Consider the following 20465-nt stretch of genomic DNA (forward strand, 5'->3'; position numbering starts at 1 on the left):
TGGATCTTCAGGGCTTCCACAATTATTTTTATTTATTTATTTATTTATTTTGTCCAATACATAATAATACACAATGAATGTTATAAAGGATATAGTAGAGAAGAAATACGAGATATAGGAGAGACTATAGGACAGGGGACGGAAGGCACTCTAGTGCGCTTATGTACACCCCTTACTGACCTCTTAGGAATCTGGAGAGGTCAATGGTGGATAGTCTAAGGGTAAAATGTTGGGGGTTAGGGGATGATACTATGGAGTCCGGTAATGAGTTCCACGCTTCAACAACTCAATTACTAAAGTCATATTTTTTACAGTCAAGTTTGGAGCGGTTAATATTAAGCTTGAATCTGTTGTGTGCTCTTGTGTTGTTGTGGTTGAAGCTGAAGTAGTCTTTGATAGGCAGGACATTGCAGCATATGATCTTGTGGGCAATACTTAGATCATGTTTAAGGCGTCATAGTTCTAAGCTTTCAAGACCCAGGATTGTAAGTCTAGTTTCATAGGGAATTCTGTTTCGGGTAGAGGAGTGAAGGGCTCTTCTAGTGAAGTATCTTTGGACATTTTCAAGGGTGTTAATGTCATAAATGTGGTATGGGTTCCAAACAGATGAGCTGTATTCTAGGATGGGTCTGGCAAAAGTTTTGTAAGCTCTGGTAAGTAGTGTGAGATTTCCAGAGCAGAAGCTACGTAAATTAGTGCGGTGGGAAACTGGGAGGGGGGATTGCATGGAGTAGCAGCCATAACAACGCTTCTTTCTTTGAGAGTCAAGGACATTTGGCCTGTATCTGGAGTGGTGTGGACCGGGCAGCATCTTCAGTTGGGAGGGTGTATTGATTGGACCGGTGTATTGATTACAGCGCTTAAGAGGTGACTTGATCGAAGTGTATAAAATCATGCATGGGATTCAAAAGGTGGATAGAGAAAAATTCTTTTCTCTATCACACAATACTAGGACGAGGGAGCACTCCATAAAGCAAGCAAAATAAAAGTAAAAGCCAGATTCACTTAACAACCATGTTACAACCATGTTACTAACTTAGTAAGTGCAGTGATTCACTTAACTGGTGTGGCAAAAAAAGGTCATAAAATGGAATAAAGCTTAATTAACAACCATCTTGCTTAGCAACTGAATTGTAAATTGAGAACTACAGTGTTCCCTCGATTTTCGCGGGTTCAAACTTCGCAAAACGTGTATACCACGGTTTTTCAAAAATATTAATTAAAAAATACTTCGCGGTGTTTTCCCCTATACCACGGTTTTTCCCGCCCGATGACATCATATGTCATTGCCAAACTTTCGTCTGCCTTTAAAAAACATTTTTTTTAATAAACTTTAATAAATAAACATGGTGAGTAATAATCTAAAGGGTTGTTAAGGGAGTGGGAAATTGTAATTTAGGGGTTTAAAGTGTTAAGGGAAGGCTTGGAATACTGTTCATAGCCAAAAATAGTGTATTTACTTCCGCATCTCTACTTCGCGGAAATTCGACTTTCGCGGGCGGTCTTGGAACGCATCCCCCGTGAAAATCGAGGGAACACTGTACTCATTATAAGTTTTCATTTGAGTATTTTTTCCTCAAGTACTTACTGCTGTCACCAGCAGATGGAACCAGAGTCAAGTCAGAAGCTCAACGAAAGATGGTAGTGTTAAGATTCAATGCTTATTTTCCTAAATAATTTGAATCAAAGATTTGAATTTCAGTGACTGATACTTACATGAAAGGAACTGGACACTTTTATCATTTTCAAGATGAAAAAAATAGTGGAATCTATACTATCAATGAAATGATTTTTTTTTAATTCTATGGAGAATCTATCAAAGAATTCTACATTGCAACTCTAAAACAGATTAGTAGTACGTGTATTAAAATAATTGAAATTATTTGCATAATGAATTCATTTCAAATATGCTTTGGCATATATTAGTCTGTTGGTTCAGCTGCTTCTCTCCATTCCCAAGTCATATCCATTATTAGTAACAATAAAAAAGAAAAATCATGGTGATTGTAAGAAGATTACGTTAAATGAAGCAACCGGAAGTGATATTTGCCGGTGCAGTAAACCAGTCCAAATTTCCACTATCGGTTCGCTCGAACCAATCCCAACTGGCTGAACACCACCTCTGAGTGTACAGTATGAATGGAGGTCTTCTATTAAAAAATTCATAAGCAGTGTATCTTTATTTAAACTTGCTCTAATTGTAGTAATTATATAATAAGTATTGCATTTACTTGTTACACTGCTAAAATGTCTGAGTGTCTGATTTAGGCTATGAGAGGCTCTGGAGTTTGGGTCCCAATGGTTTCTAGGACAATGCCATCTTTGGTGCTGGATAGGATTATCTGTGCAATACATCTCTCACAATACTAGACAACATAGTATCAACAGTAGAGACCTTCAAATTTCTAGGTTCTATCATATCTCAAGACCTAAAATGGTCACCTAACATCAAAAACATCATTAAAAAAGCACAACAAAGAATGTTCTTTCTGCCCCAGCTCAGGAAGCTCAAACTGCCCAAGGAGCTGCGGATACAGTTGTACAGAGGAATTATTGAGTCTGTCATCTGCACCTCTATAACTGTCTGGTTTGGTGCTGCAACCCAACAGGACTGACACAGACTTCAGAGGATAATCAGAACTGCAGAAAAAACAATTGCTGCCAACCTGCCTTCCATTGAGGATCTGTATACTGCATGAGTCAAAAAGTGGGTGGGGAAAATATTTACTGACCCCTCGCATCCTGGACATAAACTGTTTCAACTCCTACCCTCAAAACGTCGCTACAAAGCACTGCACACCAAGGCAACTAGACACAAGAACAGTTTTTTCATGAACGCCATCACTCTATTAAACAAATAATTCCCTCGACACTGTCAGACTTTTTACTAAATCTGCACTTCTATTCTACTAGTTTTTATTTATTTATTTATTTATTAGATTTGTATGCCGCCCCTCTCCGTAGACTCGGGGCGGCATACAAATATCATCATTTTCTCATTCCTATCATCCTTTTCCTCCCGCTTAGGACTGTATGACTGTAGCTTGTTGCTTGTATCCTAAGATTTTTATTAATATTAATTGTTTCTTCATTGCTTATTTGACCCCTATGACAATCATTAAGTGTTGTACTACATGATTCTTGACAAATGTATCTTTTTCTTTTATGTACGTTGAGAACATATGCACCAAGACAAATTCCTTGTGTGTCCAATCACACTTGGCCAACAAAATTCTATTCTATTCTATTCAAAGAAAGACATGTACACACCTTGGAGGTCCTCCCAGACTTGCAACTCTTCCTCAACGAGCAGATGGCAGTCATGGCTAAGAGCAGCTCTACATAGCTTTATGTTTTGTGCCAATTGCACCTGTTCCTGGATCAGCAGACACTGCTCGCAGTGACCACTTAGGCCCAACTCACCTCCCGATTGGATTACTGCAATGAACTCTATATAGCAGTATGGGCAGTTATGTGTGCTCTTAGAATAGCACATGTTATACCTTTGTTCTATGAGCTGGATATTGCTTCCAATCCAAATCTAACTGCAGATGCTGTTTTTGACCTATACAGTCCTTCATGGCTTGTGACTGGGCTATTCAAAAAATGCATTTCCCTAGTCCAGGGCAATGTTCCCTGTAATTTTTTTCGGTGTGGGCAGAAAAGTATAGTGTCTGAGCGGCAGTCCCTTTGGGACTGGGCAGCATAGAAGTATAAATAAATAAATAAATAAATAAATAAATGAATGAATGAATGAATGAATGAATGAATGAATGAATGAATGAATGAATGAATGAATGAATAAGAAAAAAAATCCCTTTTTATTAAAAGAAATTAATAAAACAAAACCAAAATCTATTACTATTAAAATTAAAACAACCAGCAAAACCAAAAACACAGCTATTAATAAATCCATGCTTTAAAATCTTCATTTCTTAAATATTATAGTAATCTAGTAACGCTATGAAAATCTACCTGAAAACCAATGCATCAATTAATATATTTCCATAAATTATACTTTTCTATAATTTCATTCAATACTGTATTTCCAAGTTCAATTAATTTTCAGGCACTTAGCATTTACTATTATTAACTTTCATCAATCTTCTACATTTCCAAGTATATTTTAAATTCATAATGGAAACTCATAAAATCATACAGTACATATCATAAACCCCTTATTTATCATATGTATCTTCCATTAATGCTACCTATGTAATTCTATATAGTTCTAAAATTCTAATCCAATTTTTAAAATTAATACATCTTAATATTAAACAACACCTAAATATATATTTTACCAATATTCCATAGTCAATCCATATTTAATCATCAATCATCCCTCCTCAAATTTCTACCACAGTTCTCATTTCTGGGTACCTCTCCTATCTCTCCCCCTTTTCTCTCTCAGTTGTTTCTCATTTCTCCCTCTTCCTCCCTTTTTCTCTCACTCCTTCCCCCTCTCACTTCTCCTCTCTTTTTCCATCCCTGTCTCCTCCCCCCTTGTGTGTGTGTGTGTGTGAACTCTTGAACTATTTCCAAAAACAGGTGAGTGCTGGGGGGGGTTTCGTCTGTTATTATTTGGGTGCTTTTTACCATATGCTACTTATCTCTCTGTTTCTCTCTCTTTCCTCTCATTCTATACCTCAATCATTTTCTTATTTCTCTTTTTTTCTCCCCTTTTTCCTATCATTTCTCTCTCTCTTCCTTCATCTCTTCTCTCTCTCTCTCTCTTGCTTTCTCTCTCTCTCTCTTTCTCTGTTATTTTCTTTCTCTCTCTCTCTCTCTTGCTTTCTTTCTCTCTCTTGTTCTCTCTTTTTTGCTATCTCTTTCCCTCCCCCCTCTTTCTCTCTCTCTCTTGCTTTCTCTATCTCTCTTTCTCTTGTTTTCTTTCTCTCTCTCTTGCTTTCTTTCTCTCTCTTGTTCTCTCTTTTTTGCTATCTCTTTCCCTGCCCCCCTCTTTCTCTCTCGCTCTCTTTTCTCACTTTCTCTCCCCCTCTCTTTCTTTCTTTCTTTCTTTCTTTCTATCTCACTCTGTCTCTCTCTCTATCTCTCTCTCATTCTCTCTTTCTCTATCTTCCTTTCTTCTCTGCGGAGGATAGTAGGTCAGTGATGGTGTGCTTATACACGTTCCTTACAGATCTCTTAGGAATAGGATGAGGTTGTGGGACTTAGTTTTGATGGAATTAGTGTAGTAGTTGATGTATAGGTCAGTATATCCTTGATCTTGAAATGTTTTAAGTTAACGGGAGTGGATTCGTTGTAGGATGGATAGGTCAGGCTGTGAGCAAAGATTTTTGGGATTGGTGTAATTTCTACTAATAGAGTTTAAAGTACGGATGAATTTATGTTTGATGGATTCATCCTTGCAAACTACTCTACAGAATTGTGGGGCCACCAAATCATCTCTATACTTGAACTCAGGACCATCTCTAGAAACTTCAATGATGTCTTCGGGGAAGATTGTTGGTTCTATAATTTTGTGAACCTGTAAGATATCAGGTTCACCAGTGGCATGCAGCCCAAATAAGATAGCATGATTACGTTTCTGTTCACACTCAAGGGTGCCTTTGATGAGTAAGGATATATTGTTTGGATGGTTGGTAGATGTATGTGGTTATGCATGTGAATGAGGTAGTGGTTGTTGAGCTTGAGGTATTGACTGTTGTATTGGAATATGATTTTGAACAATTGCATTTTCATTTATCCATGCTGTAATTCTTTTATTAAATGCTTCTAAATGTGCTTTTATGCGTACTTCTATGTGTGCTTCTATGGAATCCATGTTTGTTTGTTGTGCTTTTATGGTTGTTTCCAAGGATTGGAATCTAACAGACATGGTAATCAGTTTATCCAGTAATGGTACATATAAAGGATAGAAATGAGGAAATGTGGTAGCTGTTGTTAGAAAAGTGGCTATCTATTTGCTTATTTGTAGGTAGGTATTGTGGTCATAATTTGAGCAAATGCGGCATTTTTTGCATCATCCTATTTGGTGATTCTAATACATTTATAGCATAAGTTGTTCTGTGTAGAGGTGTCTTCATTTTGTGGGTGTTTGTGGAGTTTTTTGAGGTTTTAGGGGGGCATGGTCAATAATCAAATAGTGCCTGACAAATTGATTAATATCAGTAATATGTCAATATCAGTCATCATCAGTGTGGGTGTCACATACTGGTGGTTGTGATGGATATTTTGACCCTCAGGGAGCCTCAGGAGAGGGATGAAAGAGCCATATGCAGTTCCAGAGCTGTGGGTTGCAGACACCTGCCCCAGTCCCCATTTTGCCAGAGTAGGCATGCTGCAGTTACCATCAGCATTGAGGGGGGGCATTGTTTCCCACGATCCACGTTGAATATAGTTATATTTAACAATCAGAGGAATTCTGGTAGATATGTCTTTCTTCCAGATTGTGCTATTGATAGAGATATCTATCTTTTTTGTTGTTTGGTTGTTTGGTTGGTTGGTTGGTTGGTTGGTTGGTTGGTTGTAGTGAATTTTTTTCCTGACATTGTAAATTTATCATGCAATCAATTAGTTAAGCAGTAAATATGCTAATCAGTTTAACATTAAAATAGGAAATATACTAAGTTTAACATTTGATATAGTATATATGCTAATCAATGCCACGTTAATATAATAGTCAGTTAATTAATAGCTGACCATTTAGATCAAACTGACTATTTCTCAGTTACAATCCATTAATTAAGCATTGTGAATCAAGTAATTAATAAATCATTTATACTGAAAATTCTAAAATTTAATCAATGGGTAATTATGTAAAGTATTAAAGGTAGGATGAAAGATTGACTTTTACTTTCTCGTGTAGCTTCTGCTATACATCCACATGTGATTTCTGCTGCCCTTTACGTTTGGTTGGAGTGTCTTCAATGCTTTCGGTGGGAGGATTCCAATCCTGTATAGGTTTAGGTATAGGTTTGAAATGATGGAATTTATATGGTGAATTCAAATTGTTTTTAAAGTCAAAATCACACTTGGTGGTATACTGCAGTTAACAGAATAACAGTTGATAGCACAGCAGCCAATGTAAAGCTTTTCATAGCTCATTTTCCAGACTGAGGGATTTCAGAGAAACATTTCCATTGTGACTGCTAATAATTACAGATAATGTCGTTTACAGATAAGATTTCTCCTTTCCAGTGAATGAAGTTGGTCTATTAAGTATGAACTTAATTCTAGAAAACATAATAAAAAAGAATTATTTGGTCTTAATATAAAATACCATACATAATTAGTTTTAAAGACACTATATAATAATAATAATAATAATAATAATAATAATAATAATAATAATAATAGTAGTAGTAGTAATAATAATAATAATATAACATAATAATATAACATAATAACAATAATTATTATTATTATTATTATTATTATTATTATTATTATTATTAAGATTTGTATGCCGCCCCTCTCCGAAGACTCACAACAATGATAAACAGTGTACAAGTCCAATATTTAAAGAACAATTTAAAAACCCTTGTAATAATATAATCACACAACCCAATCAAACCATACATAAACCAAAATAGTTAGGGGATATGTCAATTTCCCCATGCCTGGCAACAAAGGTGAGTTTTCAATAACTTGCAAAAGGCAAGGAGGGTAGGGGCAGTTCTAATCTCCGGGGGGAGTTGTGTGTATGTGTGTGTGTGTGTTTTTTTGTGTGTGTGTGTCTTTAAAATTAATGTGTGTCTATGTGTATACACACAAACAAACAAACACACACACTTTTATATAAATGTATATACATGAATTACTAACAGATTCCTTTACTACTCCTTTGTACTTTTTGCTAACTATCTGTATTATGACAAAAGTCGTAATGATACTAATGATACCAAAAGTCATAATGATACCATAGTGATACTAATATTTAGAAATACTATTTTAATTCTACTGCAATGGAATATTTTAATATCCATTGTTAAAATTGGATGCCAGATATTGTGAGTTATATGGAAGAACATAAGAATTTTCAAAGCTCTTTTCATTCCTTCTCTAAGTCTAACCACAGCCATTTGTGGTATCTCTGCCTTAATCTATTTCCAAATTGCTTATTCTTTGCCTACTTTCTACAGCAATCTGAATTGATAATATCTTCTTACCTTTCTTTTTTCTTCAGTATTTTGTTTATCCAGGTAGGCTTGAATGCCTGCACCATAATCAGGATGCACATCAGTAAAGTTTTTCACCTAAATTGGCAAAGAGAAGTTGAGGTCATTTGTCTCTTTTGTAATTCCTCTACTGATGAGGAAAATCAATTGTTATTAGCACAGAGATCTGAAATTTCAGCACACTAATATGACAAAAGTACTATTTTTCAGTTGAAAAGCTGAAAGTCATTTTTACAAGAAAAATACTACTTATCTTTCTATTTATATAGAGCGGAGTGGATTACTGCTACTCTTGAAAAGCATTCGGACACTCCAATTGGTCCAGAATGCAGTCACGTAAGCTGTTGTGGGTGTGCCTAGGTATACACATATCACACCAACACTCCCTGAGCAAAACTGGCTCCCAACCGGTCTCCCAATTTAAGGTATTGATTATCACCTATAAAGCCCTACATGGCTTAGGGCCAGACTATTTATGGGACTGCCTACTGCCACATACCTCCCAGCAACTGATTAGGGCCCACAGGGTTGGCCTTCTCCAGATTCTGTCAATTAAACAGTGTCAGTTGGTGGGGCCGCGTGAGAGGGCCTTCTCTGTGGCGCAATGGTGGGCAAGACCCGGAATGGTCGGAAACGCTGTTCTGGCAACGGAAATGGAGTGCATAGCCTTGTTCCATCGCCTCTAGGTGTGCACGCGCTGTTCACGTGTAACCGGAGCAATTCTGGTAAAAAAATTACCAGTTTTTTTGCTTCCGTGCATGGGGAGGGCGAACGGCGGTGGGCAAATGGCCACTTACCTTGTTTTTGCCTATTTTTAGGAAATAGGCAAAAACATTTCCCGGAAGGTTTCCCAGAAATCTCACACGCAACTATCCATATTTAAATAAATATGACACTGTAGAGCAGGGGTGTTAAACTTCTATTGCCACGACATTGTCACATGATTTATTGTGACTTCCCCCCCCCCTTTTACAAACCAAGGCATGGGTGTGGGCAGTGCATGATATATCCCGGCTGCGGGCCACAAGTTTGACACTCTGGAGCATGTATACCTTCATAATCCACAACACTAAACTGAAAAGAGAGATTTAGTTATGTTATATATAGTTAACTAATACCATACAAACATGTGTGGGGTGAGTGGGTGTTTAGAGTGAGATAGAAACAGAGACAAAGAGAAACAGAGAGAAAGTGAGTGTCCTTGACTTATGACCACACTAGTGGAACCTGAAAATTCATCAGATGTTAACTGAGTTAACTGGACCCAGTTTTACTATCTTTTTTCCCATGGCTGTTCAGCAAATTATCCATGGTCATTAAGCAAGATGTCACACATGATTTATGACCTCCTGCCAGCTTCTCTGTTGACTCTGTCAGAACATTTCTGAGAAGATTGCAAATGGTGATCACATAACTAGGATGCTGCACCTGCCAAGGTGCCAGATCATGGCCCTGTGATTCCAGGGTTGCTGAGGTGTCGTACATCTGAAGACAAGTCAAATGTCACTTTTTTCTGCAGTGTATAACTTTGAACAATACTGAAATGAGTGGTCATTAAACAAGGATTATCAAAAGATTTATCCATCAAGCAAGGACTATCAAAAGTCTTTATCAATTAAGCAAGGACTAGCAAAAGCCATTATCCAGAATTGTATCCCAGTAGATGTGTGAGACCAAGAAAAGACACAGCTGCTTTAAAGGGTTACCAACAGATGGTATCTGCGTGTCCTGCATGCTCTAAAATCCAACGTCTCACAAATTGGAATCTCTGCACAACCTTGCAATGCACGACATTGTTACTTACAGCTCTCTCCTGGATGAAAAGCTGTGCATCCTTAAGATGGTTGGCAATGTTCTCGCAAAGCCTCATGCGCTCTTCCTCATTCAATACTTTGACAAAGAAGTCCCGTACCTTTCAATAAATAGTGAAAACACTTGTTATACATATATCTTCTGCAGACCTAATAGAAATATTCTACAATTCTAATTTAATGTAACAGTATCAACCTATTAAATAAATGAGAATAAACTGATAAACTGGCATACAAATCTAATAAATAAATGAATGAATGAATGAATGAATGAATGAATGAATGAATGAATGAATTTACAATTATCATAGCATTCTCTCTGCTGTTTAAAATATGAAAAGTTCTGCCTTCTTTGAAAAAAAAAACCCTCTCCCCATTCATATGCTATAAATCAGTGATGGCAAACCTATGACACGCATGACACAGGTAGCAAGAGAAGTTATATCTGAAAGCACACAAGACATTGCCCTATGTCAGCCCCAGCCTGCATGCATGCACTGGCCAACTGATTTTTGGGCTTCTTTTCAGCTGTTTTTGCTCTCCCCAAGCTTCAGGAAAGCCCCCTAAAGCCTAAGGACAGCAAAAAAACCAGCACAATAGGTCAACCAGAAGTTCGTTTCCAAACTTCCGGTTGGGCCATTTTTCACTGTCCACCGTCCATAGGCTTTAGGAGTCTGGAGGCTTCAGTGAGGCTCTCAGGACCACATCTGGATCAGGCAGCTTAATGTCCTACATTTATTTATTATTATTTATTTATTTATTAGATTTGTATGCCGCCCTTCATCCTCAGATATGCACGGTCGAAAATTGTGCTGTTGCCAGGAGAACGCGCCCTTGGACCTGTCACCGGTCTGGGCATCGGCGATCACGTGGGGTATCGTGAGATCGCCGTTGCCAGTTTCGTGGCTCCATGCACAGCCTTTTCGAGCCGGGGGTGTGCCTGGGTGAGCCCTATAAATAGGGCTGTGTCTCAGGCATTCCTCCTTTTGCCCCCAGCTGCCAAAGAAGCGGACACACTCCGTGTGCACTAGCAAGGGCATCCATGTGGCGTTTGCTGGCAACCCCCCCCCCCCCTATTTTAAAAAATGGCTTCACTTAACAAGTATGGATTCATTTAATGACCACAGTCAATTCCTTAACAACTGCCACTAAAATGTTGTAAGCCAGGTCCATTTATGAGAGGGTCTTGTCTTACGATGGTAAATCCATGGACTGACTCCAAGAGACTTTTCTACACAGATCCATTAGTGGAGAAAATCAAGTAACAAATACGAAACCAAAGCTGAATTACTTGAGGATAGAATTATATCAAGCAAGCGCTCTCAATTTTTTGGTTTATAAATTATGTGCTTGGAAGATGTACAAAAGGAATGATGATGATAAATTTACCTTGCTAACAGAGAGAGAATCAGAAAAAGTGTGTTTACAGAGACAGTTCATTTCCAAAATAAAACACAGGTAGTCCTCAATTTACGACAACTTATGCTGCTAAGTGAGACAGTTGTTATGTGAATTTTGCCTCATTTTTATGATCTTTCTTGCCAAATTTGTTAAACAAATCACTGCACTTGTTAAGCTGGGAATACAGTTGTTAAGGGAATCTGGCTTCCCTATTGACTTTGCTTGTCTGAAGGTCGCAAAATTGGATCATATGACACTGCAGTTGATCACATAACTCAGCTGCAGCTGTGAATATGTACCAGTTGCCAAGCATCCAAATGTTGATTATATGGTTATGATGATGCTGCAACAGTCGTAAGTATGCAAAAGGGTCAACGGGAACTTTGAATAGTCACTAAATGAGCAGTGGTAAGTTGAGGACTACCTGTAGCAGGGCATTTCTAGTTTATTTACTTGAGAGACGTTATCCTCAACTGAACTATTAAAACGTTGTACATCGCCTGAGATAAATACACAGCTCTCCTTCAAAGCGGGTTGATCCTCAGGGCCAGTAAAGCTATTTGGGTAATAGTTTGGAGCACCACCTAAGGGAAAAAAAATTACAATGTATTAGGAATGGGACAGAAACAGCAAAGAATGCATGTGCATCAGCTTTGCAAGCCCATCGCCATGTCTTACAACCCAAAATTTGTTTTTGCAAGTTAATGGTATAGTGATACCTCATCTTACAAACGCCTCGTCATACAAACTTTTCGAGATACAAACCCGGGGTTTAAGATTTTTTTGCCTCTTCTTACAAACTATTTTCACCTTACAAACCCACCGCCGCCACTGGGATGCCCCGCCTCCAGACTTCCGTTGCCAGCGAAGCGCCCATTTTTGCACTGCTGGGATTCCTCTGAGGCTCCTCTCCATGGGAAACCCCACCTCCAGATTTCTGTGTTTTTGTGATGCTGCAGGGGAATCACAGCAGGGGAATCCCAGTAGCGCAAAAACGGGTGCTTCGCTGGCAACGGAAGTCCAGAGGTGGGGTTTCCCAGTGAGGGGAACCTCAGTGAAATCGCAGCATTACAAAAACACAGAGGTCCGGAGGTGGGGTTTCGAGAACTTTGTTGTTTTTGCAATGCTGCGATTTCACTGATGCTACCTTCGCTGGGAAACCCCACCTCCGGACTTCCATTGCCAGCAAAGTGCTCAGTTTTGCGATGCTGGGATTCCCTTGCAGCATCGCAAAAACACAGAAGTCCAGAGGTGGGGTTTCCCATGGAGGGGAGCCTCAGGGGAATCCCAGCAGTGCAAAAACGGGCGCTTCGGCTGCCAAAAGGGGTGAATTTTGGGCTTGCACGCATTAATCGCTTTTCCATTGATTCCTATGGGAAACATTGTTTCATCTTACAAATGTTTCACCTTAAGAACCTCGTCCCGGAACCAATTAAGTTTGTAAGACAAGGTATCACTGTATTTCTACAGTCCCTTTTCAAAGAACTGAATTCCTTCAGACTAAATCTATCCTTAGCTGCTTCCGATTCCCAAAACAAAAACAAAAAAAAACTATTTAGAGCTTTGATTCTCCATTCCTGCAATTATCTTGATAATGTAAGAAAAAAAGCCCGAAGGTGAAATTACTCTACATATATTTGTAACATTAACTGACTCACAACCATATTGTAATGACTGTATTGTAAACACTGTAATATTGTGGGTCTATTAATTTGCTGCAGCGGTAATAAAAAATAATGAATTCATTTATTATGCTAACTTTTGGCTCATTTTAGAATCATTTGTGGGGGTAAACATCAATGGATGACTCAGATATTGCGCTAAATCAGAAGTGGGGAAGCTGTAGGCCCTTAAACCTCTTCTGAAATTTTCTACCCTACAACCTCACTTCAGCTATATAACCATTGACTTGAAAAGCATGTAATAAATGCAAACCTAAACTTTGTAAACTTCAGTACCCACCCACTCTGCTCTCCCAAAATGTGCACGTGTCTATATGTGTAGGTCTGCACACATGTGAATGGATGGGTGACAGAGAGAGAGACACACAGATCCACTATTTTGGGTCACTGCTCTACCAAACCTAGACTCTAACCTGCCAAAAGCTTTTTCCTCGTGTACTTTTTGAATTCTTGCATGAGATCCCATTCTTGCATTTCAACTCTAGGATAAGCTTGGTCTACGGAGAGGGGTGGCATACAAATCCAATAAATAATAATAATAATTATTATTATTATTATTATTATTATTATTATTTTTAAAAAGTTACCTCTTTAATATTTTAAATTTTAAATTTTAAATTTTAAATTTTATATTTTATATTTTATATTTTATATTTTATATTTTATATTTTTATATTTTATATTTTTATATTATATTTTATTCGATTTTTTGTGCTGCTTGGACTCAGGGCAGCTTACATGTTAGCAATAGCACTTTTTAACAGAGCCAACATATTGCCCCCACAATCTGGGTCCTCATTTTACCCACCTCGGAATGGAAGGCTGAATCAACCTTAAGCCGTTGATGAGATTTGAACCGCTGACCTGCAGATCTAGCAGTCAGCTTTAGTGGCCTGCAGTACTGCACTCTACCCACTGCGCCACCTCGGCTCAATAGCTAGTCCTCGACTTATCACTGGTTGTTTAACATCTGTCCAAAGTTACAATGACTTGCAAAGGTTACTCTAAATTACTGGCATAGCCTAGTTCTCAAATGTTATTTTTCAGATTTACCTTGGTTATCAGAAATGCACATAGGTCCATCTCTCTTGTAATTGGCCACCCTAGTTCGGTATGGACAATTTACAGGAATTTGAAGGTAGTTGGGTCCCAGACGATGTCCTTGGGTGTCTCGATATGAGAAAAGACGACCCTAGAAAAATATATCACAGGGATGAAAGTGAAGAAGCTGACAGCTTTTCCCTGGGTTTTTCTCATCACTGTCTGTATTATCACTGCTTTTGAAAGACAATTGTTGGTCCTACTCCACAGGAGGGAAAGATCTTGATTTCAGAGGATCCAGGAACATGGTCCAGAAACAAGCTTCTAGATTCAGATCAAAACTTATCTGTTTAATATAGCAGAAAGTGGCAATTAGAACAATGCTTTCTTTGGTATCCCTCAAACTCTTTCTTTTCTTTCTTATATAAATTATAATCTAAGAAGTCCTGAAATCAATGATGTCATTAAATAGCAAATTTATAATATTTCATCTCATTAACTATATCTAGAATAGAGGTCTTATAACCAAACAACTTCCTTGTGTCAAGCCCACTGCAACAATATAGCCAAGAAGGCTTCAAGAGTTGTAAACCTAATCCTACGTAGCTTCTGCTCTGGCAATCTCACACTACTTACCAGAGCTTACAAAACTTTTGCCAGACCCGTCCTCGAATACAGCTCATCTGTTTGGAACCCATATCGCATCTCAGACATTAACACCCTTGAAAATGTCCAAAGATACTTCAGCAGAAGAGCCCTTCACTCCTCCACTCGAAATAGAATACCCTATGAGACCAGACTTTCAATCCTGGGTCTAGAAAGTTTAGAACTAAGACGCCTTAAACAAGATCTAAGTATTGCCCACAAGATCATATGCTGCAACGTCCTGCCTGTCAGCGACTACTTCAGCTTCAACCACAACAACACAAGAGCACACAACAGATTTAAACTTAATATTTAATATCCAAACTTGACTGTAAAAAATATGACTTCAGTAACCGAGTTGTCGAAGCGTGGAACTCATTACCAGACTCCATAGTGTCATCCCCAAACCACCAACACTTTACGCTTAGATTATCTATGGTTGACCTATCCAGATTCCTAAGAGGTCAGTAAGGGGCGAGTACAAGTGCACTAGAGTGCCTTCCGTCCCCTGTCCTACTGCTCTCCTATATCTCCTATACCTTTCTTCTATTCCTATATCTCTTCTTCTATTCTTTCATTGATATGTTCTATTACTATACCTTCTTTTCTATTATTTCTTAGATATGTTTTACTATGAGTATCTCCTCTATAACCTTCATCATGTATTTTACTATGTGTATATAGATATATACCCACTAAAACCCTCATTGTGTATTGGACTAAATAAGTAAGTAAGTAAGTAAGTAAGTAAGTAAGTAAGTAAGTAAGTAAGTAAGTAAGTAAGTGTTTAAGGTGCAAATAATCAATGAGCTTCATTTTACCAATTGTTTAAATATTCAGAGCAAAAAATCCAACACATCAAAAAGCACGGGACAAAGAAAAAACATCTAATACCAACAGATTGACCTTAACATGTTTTCATTATTGTAGCAGTTATCTAATTGAGAGACTAAGTTGCCTGGTCTCTCAACTAAATGAATAGGGGGGGGGGATCTATTCTGGTTACCTGTAACATTTTATCAGGGCTAGGTTCAATTCCTGGAGGCATGTTGCTTGGGTCAAGGGCCAATTGTTCCACTTCAGCAAAATAATTGTTGGGATTTTGGTTTAAGACAATTTTTCCCACAGGAATGAGAGGATAATCTTTGTGAGGCCAAACCTGGAAAATATAACAAGGGTATTTTATTTTACTACATTCAGCTTGGGCTTGCAAGATGTACTGTATGTTAGAGAAAAGGTCCCCAAATATTTTCTCACCTTTGTTACATCGAAAGGATTAAATGGAAACTTCTCAGCTTGTTCAAATGTCATAATTTGAATATAGAAAGTCCAAGAGGGAAAGTTCCCATTAGCAATTGCATTGTAAAGATCACGCAGGCCATAATCGGGATCTTCAGAAGCCAGTCTGTCTGCGTCTTTGACAGGAAGGTTTTTAATTCCTTGATCAGTCTAAAAATATTGAAATGCTATGTTAATTAGTAATTGGCTATCAAAAATTACCAAATGTAATTATAAATCTATGTCCAAAGATATATTGTGAAATTATGTGTATACTACTATGGACGGAAGGAATAAAATCAGCAACAATTACTAAATATAGAAATAGTTATTCTTAATATATGCCACTACCCTCTAGGACTAGATCATCACAAACAACATGAGTGTCCATTCCGAATGTTGAGAGTTCTGTTGTGTTCGTTTATATCACTGATTGGTTAAGACGCGGCTAAGTTTAGATTGTCGCCAAAAACAAACAGTTGTCAGGAAAAAGCCCGCACATAAGAAAAGGTATAAATAGGGCAACGGATTAGCCGTTGCCCTTGTTGGAAGTTTTTTGTGATAGGAGCGGTTACTTGTTGTACTCTGTCAATAAACCATATTTGAATGAAGAGAAGTCTCCGGTGCAGTGATTTAACAGTGGCGAAGAGGAGGTCGAACTCCCGCTTAAGTAGCCATGAGCTCGGTTGTGGCTCCACCACCGCCCTTCTTCAATCAAGACACAGAATCCTGGACATCTTACATGTCCAAATTCCGAATATTCTTACAAGCCAGTAACTTGCAAGATGCTGAAGACGACAGGAAACGAGTTATATTTTTAAGTTATTGCGGACCAACAATTTTTAGTTTAGCCTCTGGTCGACCCAGATACCTTGGAAATGCTGGGTAACAGCAGATGTCTCTCTCTCTTAGCATATAAAGAAAAAATATCTGCTGCTGACGCCATGTAGGACTAAGGAAGGGCATCCAGTCAGTAAATGCTCAGATCCATCCAGTTACCCTGACCTTACTCCAAATTAAGGGACTATAAGATTATTTTAAATATATATACACGCCTCAACCCAGTGATAGCAATCTGCATTAAAAATGTAAATGTGCTGTAAGAGAATGTTTGTAAAGTTATACGCAGGGAAAATAGGAATAAAATTTCCCAATGTTATGAAGCAAAATAGAAGATTTTTGCTAAAAGTAATATTCTTATTATTTAAAAATAGGAATGGACATGAATGGAAGTGGCTTTGCCTAGCAGTTTAGTACATGCTGAACAGGGCCGGGCTACCATTCCCAGTCCTACTGGAATGGGCTGGGAGCAGCCCCACCTGCGCGCCCCTATGCCCTGCGTGCACGTGCTCCCTGCCTGCCCCCAGTGCTTCTCGCGGCAGTGGCGGCCTGCAGCTAATGGCCGCCTTTTCCCCTGCCTGCTCCCGCGCCTCTCACAGCAGTGGCTCCCCACCACCACCCACTCCTGCCCAGTCCTTACCTTGCCTGCAGGGGCGTTGCAGGCATGGTGTGGCTGGAGATGGGCAGCAGCTGGAATGGCAAGCGGGCGCCTTTCCAGCAGCAAAAATTGCTAGCTTCTTTGCTTCCGCATATGCGCGGAAATGAAAAAAACTGTAATTTCTTTATCGGAATCGCTCCGGCTGCTCGTGCACATGCATGCACGAGCAGCTGGAACCAGAACGGGCCTACGCTCTCCACTTTCCACAGTGGAACCATTGCTGATGCTGAATACAATAGAAAGAAATAACATGCACTATTAGAAGGAGCAGTCACAGTCAGGGGCAGACTTTTGATGGCTCAACATAGAAGAGAAAATAATAACGGTAGGCCATAATTACCTTTACATGAAATTTGCAGTACACTGCATTTCCATAAGCATTGACTAGCTTAAATGTATGTGATCCATAGCCATTCATGTGACGATGCCCATCTGGAATGCCACGATCGCTGAACAGGAATGATACCTACATGAGCCAAAACAACATACATAGCCATCTTTAACAAGAACACCGAGGCCAGATTCCATCGAACAACTGTCTCCTTTCACACAAAAGTATATTCCAATTGTATTTAGGTATATTCCAATTGTATTTAGGTATATTCCAATTGTATTTAATGCTTCCTGCATATTCTCATCCAGCCCTACTCAATATTTATAATATTGTATTTCAGTTTCAGGGCATTCATTCGAGAAACTAAAAGAATTATGCTCCATGAATGATTTCTTTCACACTTTCATGTTTTAGAGGGAAAAGGGTGTCTGGGCCAGTTAGCAACATATTAAAGGAAAGGGACAAAAATCTGTTAAGTAAAAGTTACACAGATGACGCAGCGTAGACTAGTGATTAAGTCACCAGGTTAGAAATCAGGAGAATGTGTGAATTCTAGCCCTGCCCTAGATCCAAAGCCAGCTCGGTAACCTTGGGCCAGTCTCTATTTCTCAGCCCTAGGAAAAAGACAGTGGCAAATAAGGGCTATTGTTGTGGAGAAAATAGGAGGGGGTAGTATTTGAGATACTTATAAAAATAATAAAGGTGGGATTTAAAAACTAAAATAAATATAAAGCATAGTCTTTACTCCGGAGAGTGCAAGCTTTTTATAGGAATCAATTGAAGATATTCGACTTTACTGAAGATATTTATGGAACAACTACTCAGAACAAGACCAATAGTGTTTTTAATAGATTCCAGGGTCCACTGGAGTTGGATAGCATATAAATTTTACTAGACAGACAGACAGATAAAACCAGCTGTTTTTGAGGCTTTTGTTTTTCTTAAAACAAACCATCATTTAAATTCCTGTAATTACTTATCTTAAACATTGCTGATTTTATTGTGATAGTTTTATTTCATATATTGTATTGCCGTTATACTGTTCTTTTTGTAAATTGTTCTGGGAGAAAGAGCTACACAATAAATAAGTAATATATCTACAACTGAAGAACAATTTCTAAGGAATATCTCTGAAATGTTTGCATCCTCATTCATCTCCATTATTCTTCATTCATGGACCAAGGATATCTATATGTCTAATTATTATTATATTTTTATATAATTACTATAATTATATAATATATAATACCTATAATTACTAAATATTTGTTTCTTCTATGTACTATTTTTGTTGTAAGCTGCCCTAAGTCCCACTAGGATTGGGCAGAATAGAAGGCAAATAAATTAAATTAAATATCAAAAGTTCTTAATGCCCCCAAGCCTGTCGACAGAGATTTGTTTTCAGAGCTTTGCAAAAGACTGGGAGGGTAGGGGCTCTGCAAATCTCTAGGGGGAGTTGATTCTAGAAGGCTGGGGCCACCACAGAGAAGGCTCTCCCCCTAGGCCCCGGCAGGCGGCACTGCCTGGCTGACGGGACCTGGAGAAGGCCAACTCTGTGGTGGGCCCAGCCCTCTAGAATGGAAAGAGCATTGCAGTAGTAGCAACAGAAAAATAAGGAACGTTGTTCCACACCATAATTTATGGCTTTTATACAAATGATGCATATTTCTACATTCATATTTCTACTGTCAAAGATAAACATTTTCAGGATAACAAGATTCAAATCTTCAATTTGAAGAGCTCAAGGTGAAGAATAAAGGGCTTAAATGAAACAGACTAAACTGGGGTAGAATCTTACCTGGTGTAGAGACTCAGGGCAAAGGCTCCAGAAGTCCCATGCCATGTTTGGATCTTTCAGATGTGTCTGTGGATTCCTCTTTTGAGTATGGATAAAAGATGGAAACTAACAGAATATAAAAACAAAGAATGAAAGTGCTGTACATTTAAAGTTATATAAATTTTATATTTTAAATATTTTTTATTATATGTATTTTAAATTTTAAATTATATATTATTAGATTTGTTATGAATTGTTTTTATCATGTTGTGAGCCGCCCCGAGTCCACGGAAAGGGGCGGCATACAAATCAAATAAATAAATAAATAAATAAATAAATAAATAAATAAATAAACAAACAAACAAACAAACAAACAAACAAACAAATAAAGTTAAATCTACAGGTAGTCCTTGCTTGACAACCATTTGCATAGTGACCGTTTAAAATTATAACTTAGCTTATTATGACTTGTGCCCAAAGTTGTGATTGTTGCAGTGACCCCAAGATCACTTGACAGTGATATGGGTCAGAGGTGGGTTCCTACTGGTTCAGACCGGTTCACCCAGATTGGTATTGACCCCTTGGTGACATCATCAAACCAGATCTGTCGATGCCGGTCGGTGGGCACCACCATCTTTTTTAAAAAAAAATTAAATTGGATTTTTTTTTCTTCAGAGGTAGATTCCGGCACTGCGCATGCGTTGCCATTTCCTTTTTGCCTTTTTAAAAATTGAACTTTTTTGCATTGCGCATACCACAGGCACACTCATACGGCAAAGGAGGAAGTGAAGCGGCAGCAAGATATGTTGGAACTCTCCTCTGATATGGGTTCTTGGCAACCTACTTGTACTTTTGAT

At 38.3% G+C, this 20465-nt stretch overlaps 1 protein-coding gene across 2 annotated transcripts in view; it reads right to left on the bottom strand.

The window, feature by feature from the left end:
- Nucleotides 1-6738: 6738 nt before the first annotated feature.
- The window catches only part of LOC139172352 (catalase-like), a 33953-nt gene continuing 20226 nt past the window's right edge, over nucleotides 6739-20465 (bottom strand). The window contains exons 5-13 of one of the 2 annotated variants that reach the window (XM_070761383.1): nucleotides 19630-19734; nucleotides 17838-17963; nucleotides 15979-16170; nucleotides 15728-15880; nucleotides 14089-14227; nucleotides 11807-11937; nucleotides 9946-10053; nucleotides 8133-8219; nucleotides 6739-6916 (exon numbers count right to left, since the gene is read on the bottom strand). In XM_070761383.1, coding sequence (XP_070617484.1) covers nucleotides 6836-6916; nucleotides 8133-8219; nucleotides 9946-10053; nucleotides 11807-11937; nucleotides 14089-14227; nucleotides 15728-15880; nucleotides 15979-16170; nucleotides 17838-17963; nucleotides 19630-19734 — 1122 coding nt within the window. In that variant the 3' untranslated portion in view covers nucleotides 6739-6835. Of the gene's footprint in view, nucleotides 7197-8132; nucleotides 8220-9945; nucleotides 10054-11806; nucleotides 11938-14088; nucleotides 14228-15727; nucleotides 15881-15978; nucleotides 16171-17837; nucleotides 17964-19629; nucleotides 19735-20465 lie in introns of both variants that reach the window. The other variant, XM_070761393.1, reaches the window with a different exon arrangement.

The sequence above is a fragment of the Erythrolamprus reginae genome, chromosome 1 (genome assembly GCF_031021105.1).
Source record: "Erythrolamprus reginae isolate rEryReg1 chromosome 1, rEryReg1.hap1, whole genome shotgun sequence".
NCBI lineage: Eukaryota > Metazoa > Chordata > Lepidosauria > Squamata > Dipsadidae > Erythrolamprus > Erythrolamprus reginae.